The sequence below is a fragment of the Clavelina lepadiformis genome, chromosome 1, assembly GCF_947623445.1.
Source record: "Clavelina lepadiformis chromosome 1, kaClaLepa1.1, whole genome shotgun sequence".
Lineage (NCBI taxonomy): Eukaryota > Metazoa > Chordata > Ascidiacea > Aplousobranchia > Clavelinidae > Clavelina > Clavelina lepadiformis.
This window is the reverse complement of record NC_135240.1, coordinates 3195389-3208973: the sequence shown is the minus strand read 5'-3', so window position 1 is coordinate 3208973 and position 13585 is coordinate 3195389. Positions and strand designations below refer to the sequence as shown.

The following is a 13585-nucleotide window of genomic DNA, read 5'->3' as shown; positions in this document are numbered from 1 at the left end:
AATAACCAACAAATATCCTCACACGAGTGATATGTCTTCTCCAGTATAACCTACGATGGTGAGGTTGGGCCTCGGAGGGGCAGGAAGAGAGGTGGGTACAACCGTAGAAGGGCCGTTTACGCTTTCACTCGATGAACTGGAGGCAGATCTAGACAATTGAGGAGTTTTAATGGTTATCACATTTTCTGAAACAACATAATAATGAACATGAACTTGGCTGATAGTTTCTTTCAGCTGATAGTTGAGCAAGTAGGTTGGCATAACGAAAGTAGGCTTATATGCCTGACTAAATCGATCGATCGTCCATCGATCGACCGAAATGACAGCTGATCGAACGACACTTTATCGAACTGGCAGTTCAAGCAAGAATTTTGCGTGTTACTCAAACATTGAAACAATGAGCCATTGTGATGTGCGGTCTTTGTAATGGTGTGCATTAATGAATTGTGATGTATATATCATAAAGTTGACGATTTATATTTTATATCTATATTTTATATTTGTATCATAAAGTGTACGATTTCGCATGGCGGCCGGCCCGCCCACATATTAATAAGATATCACAAGAATACGCACGAGAATTACTAAGTGTTAATATCCCTACTCTCGTGATATTATGTGTTGAACTAAGTCGATAAGACGTTCGGCAGAATCTCTTGTATTTAGACAGTCTTGAACATGAACGTTATTACTCCACATACGAATCACAATGCACATAGAAATGCCAACATAGAAATCTTATTACTTAGTTCATACCTATCAACATCCTCCTTTCTTTAAGTAAAGACTAACAGTGAGAAGGCTTTATGAGCACGCAGAAAATACTGAAATACCATCACACAGAAAATACTGAAATAACATACTACTCGCAATGTATGTGAGGCACACTTGAAGTTTGAAGCTACATGCATAATGAGTGGCAAGAAATAAAACAGTGAAGGTAAGGTGACACAAACACAGTATTTACAGTACAGAACAAGGTGACACAAACACAGTATTTACAGTACATAATCATTATATCTTACTGGCATTCTATGTGTACGATTAGGTCGTGTGTTAGCAACAGTGTAGTTGTTAGCTGTGGGTTGACTGTTTTGGTTAGGTGTCGAAAATGTAAAATTAAAATCTGTATCTTCATACACATTGTTAGACTTGCTATGGTCAACACGAATATGTAGTCGATTACGACAATAACGAAAACCATCCAATGATTCTACCAAATATGAACGAGGCCCAAGTATGCGTACAATTTTACCCTTTTGCCATCCCTTCTTTTCCGAACTTTGGAAATAAACTCGTTGGTTGATTGACAATTTTGACATTGGTTGACTTTTGCTATCGTAGGTTTGCTTGACTGAGGTGCGGCGTTGATGACGACGATCGATGTCAAGATGTTTGCTTTTTGGAATGTGAATCGGTATCACTGATCGAGTTGGTCTACCAAACAATATCTTTGTAGGACTGCAGTTGACGTCTTGTCGTGGCGTATTGCGCAATTCCAGAAGTGCCAGCAACTGATCTTTCCCATCTTGTGCAGTACGTCTCAGCATGTGCTTTAGTGTTTTCACAGCAGCTTCCGCTTTTCCATTGCATTGTTGGTGTCCTGGTGATGATTTGTAGTGTTGTATCGCCCATTTTTGACAGAATCTTTGAAATTCTGTAGAGATGAACTGGGGTCCAGAGTCAGATACAATGCATTTAGGAATTCCATATCGGGCAAAGTGACGCTTCAACGAAATGATTACGTGCTTTGCAGTTGTTGATGTCATGACATCAATTTCAGCAAAATTTGAAAAATAGTCAACCGTGACTAAATAAGACTTTTGGTTCAACTCAAATAAATCAACACCAACTTTTTCAAATGGTGATAAACCTTCGGGATGTAGCAGTAATGGTTCTCGTTGGTTGTTTGGCTTTGCTTGTTGGCATATTGTGCAATCATGAGCCAGTTGTTTTAATTCGTTTGGCATTCCTAGCCAGAAAACGGTTTCGCGAGCTCTTCGTAACATGCTATCAGCACGAAGGTGAGCTGAATGGAGTTGAGATTTGATTTCTGATCGAAGAGGTTGAGGGATGCGTGACGCGACACCTTATCGAAAGACACTTTATCGAACGACACTTAATCGAACGACACTTTATCGAAAGACACTTAATCGAACGACACCTGATCGAAACGACACCTGATCGAAACGACAGTTGATCGAACGACACTTAATCGAACCGAAAGTTGATCAAACGACACTTTATCGAACCGACAGTTAATCAAAACGACAGTTGATCGAACGACACTTTATCGAACCGACAGTTCAAGCAAGATTTTTGCGTGTTTCTCAAACATTGAAACAATGGGTCATTGTGATGTTCAGCTATCTGTCCATGTTTATTGGATAAAGTTGGATTTTGTAATTTTTGAGATATTGTGATATTTATATAATTTTGCTCTCTCTCCGCATTGAAACGTATTACTCATTTACGCACCAATAACTTGACTAACTATTCTTTTTCGTTCTCTTTTCACAGCGGGGGCGCGGCGTAACAAGAATGAATTTATAAAAATGTGTCACTTTTAGAAATACCTAATTTACACTAAATTCACTTTCTTTAGTTTTACAATTATGATGTATACAGGAAGCCAGATGATGTTTCTACTAACCTGTAATAATCTCATCAGTCTACGACGCATAGGTTTCTAGGTTACTCTCGTACTTAGTAATTCTCGTGCGTATTCTTGTGATATCTTATTAATATGTGGGCGGGCCGGCCGCCATGCGAAATCGTACACTTTATGATACAAATATAAAATATAGATATAAAATATAAATCGTCAACTTTATGATATATACATCACAATTCATTAATGCACACCATTACAAAGACCGCACATCACAATGGCTCATTGTTTCAATGTTTGAGAAACACGCAAAAATCTTGCTTGAACTGTCGGTTCGATAAAGTGTCGTTCGATCAACTGTCGTTTTGATTAACTGTCGGTTCGATAAAGTGTCGTTCGATCAGCTGTCGTTTCGATAAAGTGTCGTTCGATCAACTGTCGGCTCGATTAACTGTCGTTCGATAAAGTGTCTTTCGATCAGCTGTCGTTTCGATCAGGTGTCGTTCGATAAAGTGTCTTTCGATAAAGTGTCTTTCGATAAGGTGTCGTAGTACCGAGGGATGAAGGTTCTCTCGCCTTTCAGAATAATGCCATTTTCTTGACTCAGTGTGTCCCGAATGGAGAAGTAAGGTTTGATGATGGGAGGCAAATGTTCTTTGTTGTCAGGCCACCCATTCTTGATGACTTCGAGCAGGAGTTGAGATTCTTCATTCTTTTGTATTGCACTCTTTATTTCTTTTAACCGTTCATCAGGAATTTCATCTAGAATTGGTTCTGTAACCACTTGTGCGATTCGGTTTGGTTGATCGAGAAGTTCCGGGTAGGCACGACTTAATGTGTCAGCAATTACTAATGCAGTGCCTGGGACATATTCAAAAACAATATCGTAACGATTCAGGCGCATAATGAGAGCTTGGAGACGCTTTAGCGCTTGACTCAGAGGTTTTTTTAAAATAGACTGTAAGGGTCGATGATCATTGTGAACTATAACCTTTCGTCCGTACGTTTACTGATCAAAACGTTCCAGACCAAACACAACAGAAAGAAGCTCTTTTTCAATCTGAGCCCAATTTTGCTCTGTCTTTGTCAGGGCTCTAGAAGCATATTCAATGGGTTGATCATTCTGAAGCAACACTGCTCCCAAACCACTTTTGCTACTGTCTACTTGAAGAATTAGATCTTTTCTTTGATCAAAAAATGTCAAAATAGGAGTTTCGCAGAGCTTTTCTTTAACTTTATTTATTGCTTTCTCACACTCTTCACTCCACTTCCATTTCTCATTCTTCCTCGTCAGTTTCCGTAAGGGTTCCAGGTCATTGGCTAGGTTTGGCAGGAAACGAGCCAAATATTGTACCATGCCACAAAATCGTTTCACACCGGAAACATCTTCAGGAGAAGGCATACGTTGAATTGCTTCGATTTTTGCAGGATCAGGTGCTATTCCGTTGTTTGAGATCAAGTGACCCATAAATGTGATCTGCGAAGCTTTGGTTACAGTTTTTTCTTCATTTAGTAAAATGTTACATTCATGACATCTCTCACGTAGTTTTGTTAGATTTTGGTCATGGTGTGTTTCAGCCTCGATTGTGGTCTTTCCACAACCAATAACAATCACATCATCTGCCACTGCAAATACACCTTGCAGTCCAGACAGGGCTGAGTGTAGTCTTTTTTGGAAGATCTCACTGCTCACTTTCAGACCAAACGGAAGTCTGTTCCATCGGAATCGACCGTGAGGGGTAATCATAGTAGTCAGTCGGCTGGAGGCATCATCCAACTTAACGTGCCAGAAGGCATGCTTAACATCAAGTTTGCTGAACACTTTTGCACCCTTCAGAGCAGGCAATATATCATCCAAGGTAGGCAGTTTGTAATGTTCACGCTGTAAGGCGACATTGAGAGGCTGCGGATCAATGCAGATTCTTATTTTTCCATTAGGCTTGGATACGATAGCCATTTGGCTGACCCATTTAGTCGGATCATCGATGACTGAAATGACATTACTAGCAACCAATTTGTCAAGCTCTTGCTTAACTTTTTCTTGCAAGGCTACAGGTATGCGGCGACAAGGTAAAATTCTCGGTTTGACACTACTATCAACAGTTAAAGATACAGTACCTAAATCACCCAAAATAACATCATCATGTACAACATTTGCAATAAACGAATCAGCATTAACAGTTATCAAATTCATTTCTGTTACTGTGCTATAACTTAGCAAGCAATTCAAATTATTATCAACAACATGAAATAATATAGGATATACATCGTTTGTTTTTGTGTTGGTGACATTTAACGTTGCAAGACCAGCTATCTTAATTTTGGTTTTGTTCCACATTGTCAGCTGTTTGGTGCAAGGTTGGAGTTGAGTATATCGCACATACTTCTTACATATAGTATTGACGTCAGCACCGGTATCCAATTGAAATCGTACCGTGCAACCATTTACTTGAAGTAAAGCAGTCAGTCTGTCTTTTCCATCATGCACCGCATGCAAAAATTCTTGTTCGGGTTCATTTTCCACCTCTCGTAATGTAGCTTGCTTATCTTCAATGCAGTGAACTCGTGATCGACATTTTGATTTGAAATGATTCAAACCATGACATTTTGCGCATTTCTTCCCATACGCAGGACAAAATGATTTTCCACGTTTATGGCTTTTACCACAAAAGTTGCACTCTGACAGGAGTGATGTGTGACGACAGGTTCCTCTGTTGGCATAATCATGCTTGTTGCTACTGACTTTTTGTACTGTACCATCTTCAACTTGCATTTGTTGCGATTGTGCATCAGACGAATCAAAAGAACGACAGATTTGAATGGCTCTGTCAAGAGTGAGGTCATTTTCTCTTAGTAGCACTTGGTACAGTGCAGTATAGACTCAGGTACAGTATAGATGATCTTGTCACGCAGCATGCGACTTTTCATGTCTCCAAAATTGCAGGTTTCTGCACGACTTCGAAGCTCTATTAAAAAGTGATCAAAGTTGCCTGTTGACCATGTGGCTCTCCAGAATTTGTATGCTTCAAGGGACTCATGCTGCCTTGGGTTGCAATATGCGGCCATTTTGTTGAACAGTTCTGCCGGGTCGTCCTTGACTTGACCTGTTGTGTAAATGAAGTGCTTGGCTACACTTATCATACCAGATCCAGCACAATTAAGAATGGTTGATCGCTGAACTTTGTTAGGTTTTGCATCAGCTCCACTGGCTATAAGATAGACTTCTACCTGTTCTTTCCAACGTCGGTAGTCTTCCGCTAAAGACGCTGAATGTATGTCTAGAGGTTCTGGTAACCGTAATCCTTCCATTGCAGATGGATACTATCAGGAAATAGGCTAGTACGGTACAGTATGGTAGGTCTATGTTAGTATACTTCGTAGGATCAACTTGTTACAACACAGGATTCGCTGCCACCATGTTAATATCCCTACTCTCGTGATATTATGTGTTGAACTAAGTCGATAAGACGTTCGGCAGAATCTCTTGTATTTAGACAGTCTTGAACATGAACGTTATTACTCCACAAGTCCACATACGAATCACAATGCACAACCAAGAAAGCACATGGCTGTAGCATGGCCAACATAGAAATCTTGTTACTTAGTTCATAGTCATACCTATCAACACTAAGTACGAAGGATTATTACTCGGAAGAAGCGCTACGACGCTGTCAACCAACGGCTGAAGAGCATGGTCGAAAATTATGACTCAACGAATATGGACATGAAAAGTTATCTTCGAGCAAATGCACACAACTTGTAATTAAATGAATGCGATTGAAATGTGCACTTCGTCAGTTGTCGTGCTTCTAAGTTTTAACATTGCATGTCGTCAGTTCTTTTAATAATTTGTCGTTCTTTTAACCCTATCCTAACAAGGCTCGCGAGTTTACTAAAAAAACTAGGTGTGGCCAACCCTGCACACACATTTGCAATCGTTAATTACTAGAAACCTATGCGTCGTAGACTGATGAGATTATTACAGGTTAGTAGAAACATCATCTGGCTTCCTGTATACATCATAATTGTAAAACTAAAGAAAGTGAATTTAGTGTAAATTAGATATTTCTAAAAGTGACACATTTCTATAAATTCTTCTTGTTACGCCGCGCCCCCGCTGTGAAAAGAGAACGAAAAAGAATAGTTAGTCAAGTTATTGGTGCGTAAATGAGTAATACGCTTCAATGCGGAGAGAGAGCAAAATTATATAAATATCACAATATCTCAAAAATTACAAAATCCAACTTTATCAAACAAACATGGACATATATATAGCTGAACATTTTTTATGAAAAGTCACCAAATTTTAATTTTCTACAGCAAAAAATGCAACGGTACGCCACGTTTTGCTATGACTGTGTGCGGGAGAAGCGATGATGTTGGAATGTTGTCCGTATCTGAGCAGGATCTGGACCTCCTCCTCACAATCGCGATTGTTCTTGAATATTATCTGCTCAAACAATGAGGTTTTGTGATGAAACAATCAGGTATTTGTTGTCAATAAAATCAAAATAAAACTAAATTTCAAGCACTGGTGATGATAAGTTGAAGTTTTAAAAGATGTCCATGGCTACCTTGACAGCGTATTCCTTCTTGGTCGCGTTGTGGATGCATCTCTTGCAGATGGAAAAGGATCCGATCCCAATCTCCTCTTTTTCTTCGTACTCCTCCAGGAAGCTCTTCGGGGAGTTGTTGATCTGGAAGAACGAGATTTTGTGAGATGATTGACAGCTTATTGTCACATCACAAATATCAGAAATTTGCACTGAGCTCAATCAGTCTGGCACACTTCAGAGTCAACACAAAATCTTAGTAAAATGGCCCATGCTCATATAGATGAAGTTAATAGGCCGAGAATGAAGTTGTCCAAGATACACCAGAGCACAAGGTGAGCTTCCGGCATGAAGTTAGTGAGATTTCAAACTCACCCTGTTTGTGAGCAGAGCAGTTCCGCTGAAGTCCCTTTGAGGGATGTTCGGGTTCTTCTTCACCACGGATTCTGAGCGTCATCTATCTGTGGAGCGACGAATGAAAATCCTCGGAAGAGCTGTTGAGCAGCAGCAGCACTTGCCGGCACTCGACACTGAATCTAAGAAAGAAATATGATTTCTATTGTGATTACGTGTATAATTACGTGCGTGAAATGCATCTTTGTATTGCATTGTGGTCACAACGCAATACATTCCCACCACTCGGCTCTATGTGGCAGCAGAGATCAATACTACGTAACCCAACATCAGCCCAATATATAATTACAGCATAATCAGTGATATTACTCACCTCTGCCTGGCACACAGCATGACGGAGCGTTTATGTCATCATGCTTTTTTAATTTTCAGCCAGCCGACTATTTTAATGGAAAATAACAAGATGTCTATTGTCTACCTCTTTGGGTCCGAGAAGTGAACTTGGAGTCAAAATAAGTTGCATCCTCAGCTCTGGTGGCTGCAGGTTTGAAGGGAGGATCAATATCTTTCCTCAGGAGCTTGTTCCAGTCGATGCCACTGAAGAACGGATGCCTCTTGATGTCCTCCACCCCACCCAGACCACTCCCCAGTCTGGAGGAAGAAACATCAGGAGATGAATTTATTCGTCATCAACTACTTGCCAGGTTTAAAACCGTGAACACAAACATCTTATAAATCAATGAAGAAGAGAAGATGTCTATGGTCTTGTACGACATTGTACATGTGGAATATATTCTTGTAAGAATATTAGCTTAATAAATATTAACAAAACTGTTAAAGAATCTATCATAGACAACAGCTAGATACGCTGATATGTGGCAAAGTTCCTATAAATGCTGACAACACCTTCAGTTTTAACAGAGTTACCACGACAACTCGCTAATAAACATCAACATCTTCAACTCACCTATTCGCAGGGTTCCTTTTGAATAGCATCCTCAGGAGAGCCTGCGCCTCAGGACTCAAGAACTGTGGCATACCCAGCTTAGCTCTAAGCAACAATATGTTTTGTTAAGTGTTCATATCCTGAGATGTGATATATTGAGAAACAACCACACATGGCCTTGTTCATTATCAGCATAACAAATCGTAGCAAGTCGAATAATGTGAGCATCTTAGCCCAGAAGCCCTTATATCATGCTAAGCTACTTATAATGTGTCACCAGCTATTACAGTAATTCCCTCTGGGTGGGGAGAGGAACCAACAATTAAGCTTGAGATTGAAGCTTCAAAGAGAAACAATTAAAGTTCAAAAAGGAAAAAGGGAGCTTGTGATGTAACAATTATACTTGAAAGTTGAAACCATGATTATCACATCACACTTCACAGTGAGGAGGTATTTGGCAAATAAACTGTTAAAATTGCCCAGCTCCAACTTTCTTTTGGGACAAGTTACGTTACTAATGCCACATATATATACCAAGTCAAAATATAATGAGCCAAGTCAAAATATAACGAGCCCAGTCAAAAGTTAAGTCAAAACGTAATATAGGAAGTGAAAAGTTTCATGTAACATTGTGGTTGAACTAAATGTGAATTAAACATAAACAAGGTAGAAATAATGGAGAACCAGCAGGTTACAGAGGTTTAAAATTTACACTGACTTACTATGAGATCATCGTCCACAATTATTATGCTAACAATGGCCTATGTACATTTCATTCTATGTGCATCATCTGTATATACATACTTTAATATCTGGGTCATCGTGTCTTTTCTGTCCCTTCCTTGGAATGGAAGCTGGCCGGTGAGCATCTCGTACTGAAATAATGACATCACCATTTCATTAAAAATACAACCACGTGCGAATGAGACGAGCTCGGATATTTCCACACAGCTGGGCATGAAATTACAGAAGCTTATGCCATAGTTTAATCAACAAACTTAGCATGCCAGTTGAGAGCAGAGCATAATACCATGAGCACGCCAAAGGACCATCAGTCTGCGGAGCAATCGTGGCCATGGCGGTTCACCACCTCAGGGGCCATGTACTCCACTGTGCCGCAGAACGAGAAAGTTTTCTCTGATCCATCCAATGACTCTTTGCTCAAACCAAAGTCAGTGAGAGCGATGTGGCCGTCAACATCGAGCAGAATGCTGGAGATGACAAACAGCCTAAACGGACAATCACATGAACAACAACTGAACTGGATTGTCACATTCCAAGCACCAGGTTAGCCCACTGGTAATTTGCTATTCAAATACATGAGAATAGTGAATAACTTTAGTGGAATAGGTATTGTGCAGTGTTTACTGGGATGGTGAGTATGAGGGAAAGTATCTTAATAATCTAATTTCTACTTCAAGCATAAATGAACCAGATTTTAAGAATCATCAATCGGTAAAAATAAATGTAACGAGTTTCAGGAAAATGACATCACCAGCTGTTGTCAGCCGTGTATCGAGATAAACAGAATAAAAAGAATATAATCTAAACAAAATGTCGACCTGGTGCGCTTCCTGTCAGTCAGTGCATGCAGTGAATAAAAGTAATTGAGCCGCTTATTAAACTTAAACAAACTGAAGTCGGATTTATACTGACGTACAATAGGCATAATTATGCGTGCGACTGCCGTCATCGATATCCTTATGAGCAGAATTTCCAATCAAAACGCAAAAAAATCATTTGCCGCTGGTGGGCGCAGCAAACAACGTATTTTTTCTCGTTATACAGGGGTTCTGCGAAAGCGTTCGAGAAATAAAAAAATAAAAAATTTGAAAGCAACATCCGTATAGATATTGGCAACAGTATAGGAAATAAAATTTGCAAGAATACCGCCAAGAGACACGACGATAGCCGTAGCGTTACGATCCCGACAGAAGTTTGCATTCGAGTGTCAAAGCAAACTTTTCGCTGAATACAAAGCCTACATATCAAAACATGGATGCAATGGCCGCGAAACTGCTCGGCGCAGCTGACTCCATGCTGGGCTGCCTACAAGGTGACCATAGGTTGCAAGCTGTTGTGATTTGTCTGTTCTGGTAAAGAAGAGCTAGTAACTTGGAACAGCCGCAGGATGCGACTTGTGCTTGACGACCAGGCGAAACTAACTTGTAAGCGGGGAATAGTCAAATATTCTAGTAAACAAATTCTGTCAAGAATACGTCTTGGTAGAAATACAAATAAGTTTGAAAGTATTATTAACGCTACGCTGTCAAAGATTTTGCCAAAAGGTCGACATTTTCAAAGTACGATGCCTGAGCGAGCTCACCTGGCTGTGATATGCCGCAACAATGCACTGGGCAGTGCAGTGGGATAGTTATAGGGCTTCTGTAGCTTCCAGCGTTGGTTTGCAAGTGGGTTGTCCAGCAACGAAATGCTTACCTGGTCTGCAGGCCGATCAAGTCCAGGCTGGATTGAAGAGAGAGAGGAGTTTGCTGATTAACGAAGTGATAGCTCGTAGCCTATATTCTGGAATTTTTAAATAGTTCAACTGGACAATCTACAAACCTAAATCTGCAAACAAATTGAATTAAATTAACCCAACACGTGCCATATTAAATGGTTTCCAACTATCAAGCGTATACAATCGTGCATCGTAAACAAACCAGTTGCAGATTGTTTACAAAATTTTATGTATGATATATATATCATTTAAACAATTAACAACATTTGCGAAAAACTAGAAATGACAAAACCAAACCAATTCTTGAAAAATATTAAGACAAACAGGCAACAAAATTACATGTATGTTTAATTGTATATACATAGCCAAGAGATTGCTCACCTTAGGTGTAAGTTATTCACTCTTCTATTAACCACAAGCTAACCCAAGTCAATTTTAGACAAACTCTTCATTTAAGAGCAATTTTGGAAAATGTGGAAATACTATAAAGTAAAAATGTGATTTACAGTGGGACCTCGTTAATCCGGACCCGAATGAACCGGAATCCTGCTATCCGACACAAAACTGCCGGGAAAGGATTTCTTCCTATGCATTTTACCCCTTTAATCCGGAAATCCCGCTTTCCGACTCCGACAAAAACGTTTTGGAACAAATGTGCTAAATCAATATTAATAAAATCCGATAAACCGGATTATTATCAACAGTTAAGCGAAAATGATTCACAATTTTCCTAATACAGTATGTTAGTTTGTTGACGAAACAATAGTCGATTACTATCTACGCATAATGACGTTGTAGGCTAGCAGCGGTGACGGTCCTATTCGTTGTGGCAAGCCACTTTGTCAGTTATAGCTGAGTAAGCCGCACAGCTTTTTAGTCATACTATGAAATACTGTACAGTATTTGAGAAACGAAAAAATAAATTGTTTATCAACATTAACAAACAACGCTTCCGCGGTCGCAAAAAAATACGTACATTACGTAGGTTGAGTGCGGCAATCTATTGAAGACATACTGCTGCGACTCAATCGTGCTATCAGCTTTTGATATCGCCTTTGGCAAAAATTGCAAACAGGCCTAAGAAAGTTCTAGACTGCTGGTCTCGCCGGAATGCTTCGCCATGCAAGAGCGGTTGTCAAACCGATTTGCGGCTGCATGACCGTCACTTCTGGCTTAGAGCATTCGTGTTTAATACGGTGGTTCTGGGGTTCGACACTGGGTCGGATCATACAAAAATCATAATTTTATTTTAGTTGCTGTCCAGCCTGAAACTCGGTACTTAGAATTGGAGTAAGGTGCATACTGCGTTTTGAACACGGTACTGCATTTGCAAGATTGACTGGTTTTTTACTTTCCAATAATCCGGATATCCCGCTAAACCGACATTTCTTGACGAAACGAAGTGGTCCGGATTAACGAGGTGTCACTGTATTGGTATGTTTAACAGTTACAGTCTTTCACAACAATAAAGCCATGTAATAGGAAAAAAGCAATTGCCGAAAGGCAGTATATACTTATTAAAGGTGGGTCATTTAAAATGTAACATATTTATGACGGTGTGTATGAGGCACACTTATCAGACGTGGACCAGTGCTTATGAATTACACAAGGTCATAAGGTCGGGACAAGTGAGTTCTGCCATTTATGATACCTGAGATTTATAACAAAACCAAGTCAAGCATAACAAACATGCAGGATTGACTTTTTATACAACGACTTCTGAAATATATATCCTGAAAACTATAAATCATGATGACAACCATTTGATGATGTAATCTCCAAATCCTCCACAACTCAACAATATGATCCACTGCAAATGCCGAACTTGGACTGCATATTGCTGCAATGACAATATTTCATGGTACTATACCCCTATACTGTACACTATTATTAATGATTACTAAACTGTACCCTGCAAAAAAATTTATATGTCTCCAAAGGACATATCAAATATGATTATCATTAATACACAACTGATTTGTGCCTACAAGTTTTATAAATGCATATACTCTTGTTCATAATAATATGTGTAAATGTCAATATTGCATGATACTACTGCATTATTATCAATGATTACTGTAATATATTTTGAAAAAAACAATTATATATCTCCAAACATAATAAACATGATGATCATTAATAAACATCTGAATTGTTATTAACTAATAATAATGTAACCATTTCTAACCATGATAGGCCTACTGTATGTGTAATTTTCTTATGTAATGCCTTGCCACCATTTTAATAATTTGTCGGATTTTGGGATTCCCCACATACGACAACTGGCTAAATCATAAAAATGCCGCAAACTTCATATAATTCAAAACAACTTTTGTGCTTTTTTTTTATATGTAATGAAATGATTGTTTATCGTTCCTTAGCATGTAAGGGCAACCACTTCTATTACAAAGTTTGTCTTTTGAATTTTTGTCCTCGAAGTAAATCAGTCTCAGGTCGTTGTTTCGATTTTCTTAATCTTAGAATTAATTGTACACTATGATAAGTGTATAAACTGATTATACTGTTTCTTGTTTAAACGACTACATTAAATAAGACATAACAAAGGTACATAATAAAGTCGACCGCTTTCTAGGGTTAACTTAGTAGACTGTGACGCAATGAATAGCTATAAATGAAAAAATAACTCACGTCACGAATTA

At 39.1% G+C, this 13585-nt stretch overlaps 1 protein-coding gene across 3 annotated transcripts; it reads right to left on the bottom strand.

The window, feature by feature from the left end:
* Window positions 1-5499: 5499 nt before the first annotated feature.
* LOC143466161 (ribosomal protein S6 kinase alpha-3-like) lies at window positions 5500-13019 on the bottom strand. Of its 3 annotated transcripts, none has more exons than XM_076964790.1 (9): window positions 11307-13019; window positions 10791-11035; window positions 9495-9693; window positions 9269-9339; window positions 8486-8569; window positions 7997-8169; window positions 7540-7700; window positions 7186-7308; window positions 5500-7061 (listed from the first exon to the last, which is right to left on the bottom strand). In XM_076964790.1, the coding sequence occupies exons 3-7, from the start codon at window positions 9495-9497 to the stop codon at window positions 7618-7620; spliced, it is 414 nt and encodes a 137-aa protein (XP_076820905.1). In that variant the 5' UTR covers window positions 9498-9693; window positions 10791-11035; window positions 11307-13019; the 3' UTR covers window positions 5500-7061; window positions 7186-7308; window positions 7540-7617. The 3 variants fall into 3 exon arrangements, with proteins under 3 accessions (XP_076820905.1, XP_076820914.1, XP_076820923.1); XM_076964799.1 differs by having other exon boundaries at window positions 10791-10990; XM_076964808.1 differs by having other exon boundaries at window positions 10791-10930.
* Between the last annotated feature and the right edge of the window lie 566 nt (window positions 13020-13585).

What these genes read in the sequence shown, in the direction of transcription:
- LOC143466161 (XM_076964790.1), bottom strand. An exon ending in ACGATGACCCAGATATTAAA is followed by an intron (nt 8,570 to 9,268) that starts GTATGTATATAC and finishes ATTGTTGCTTAG; the next exon opens with AGCTAAGCTGGGTATGCCAC. An exon ending in CACTTCTCGGACCCAAAGAG is followed by an intron (nt 7,701 to 7,996) that starts GTAGACAATAGA and finishes TTTCTTTCTTAG; the next exon opens with ATTCAGTGTCGAGTGCCGGC.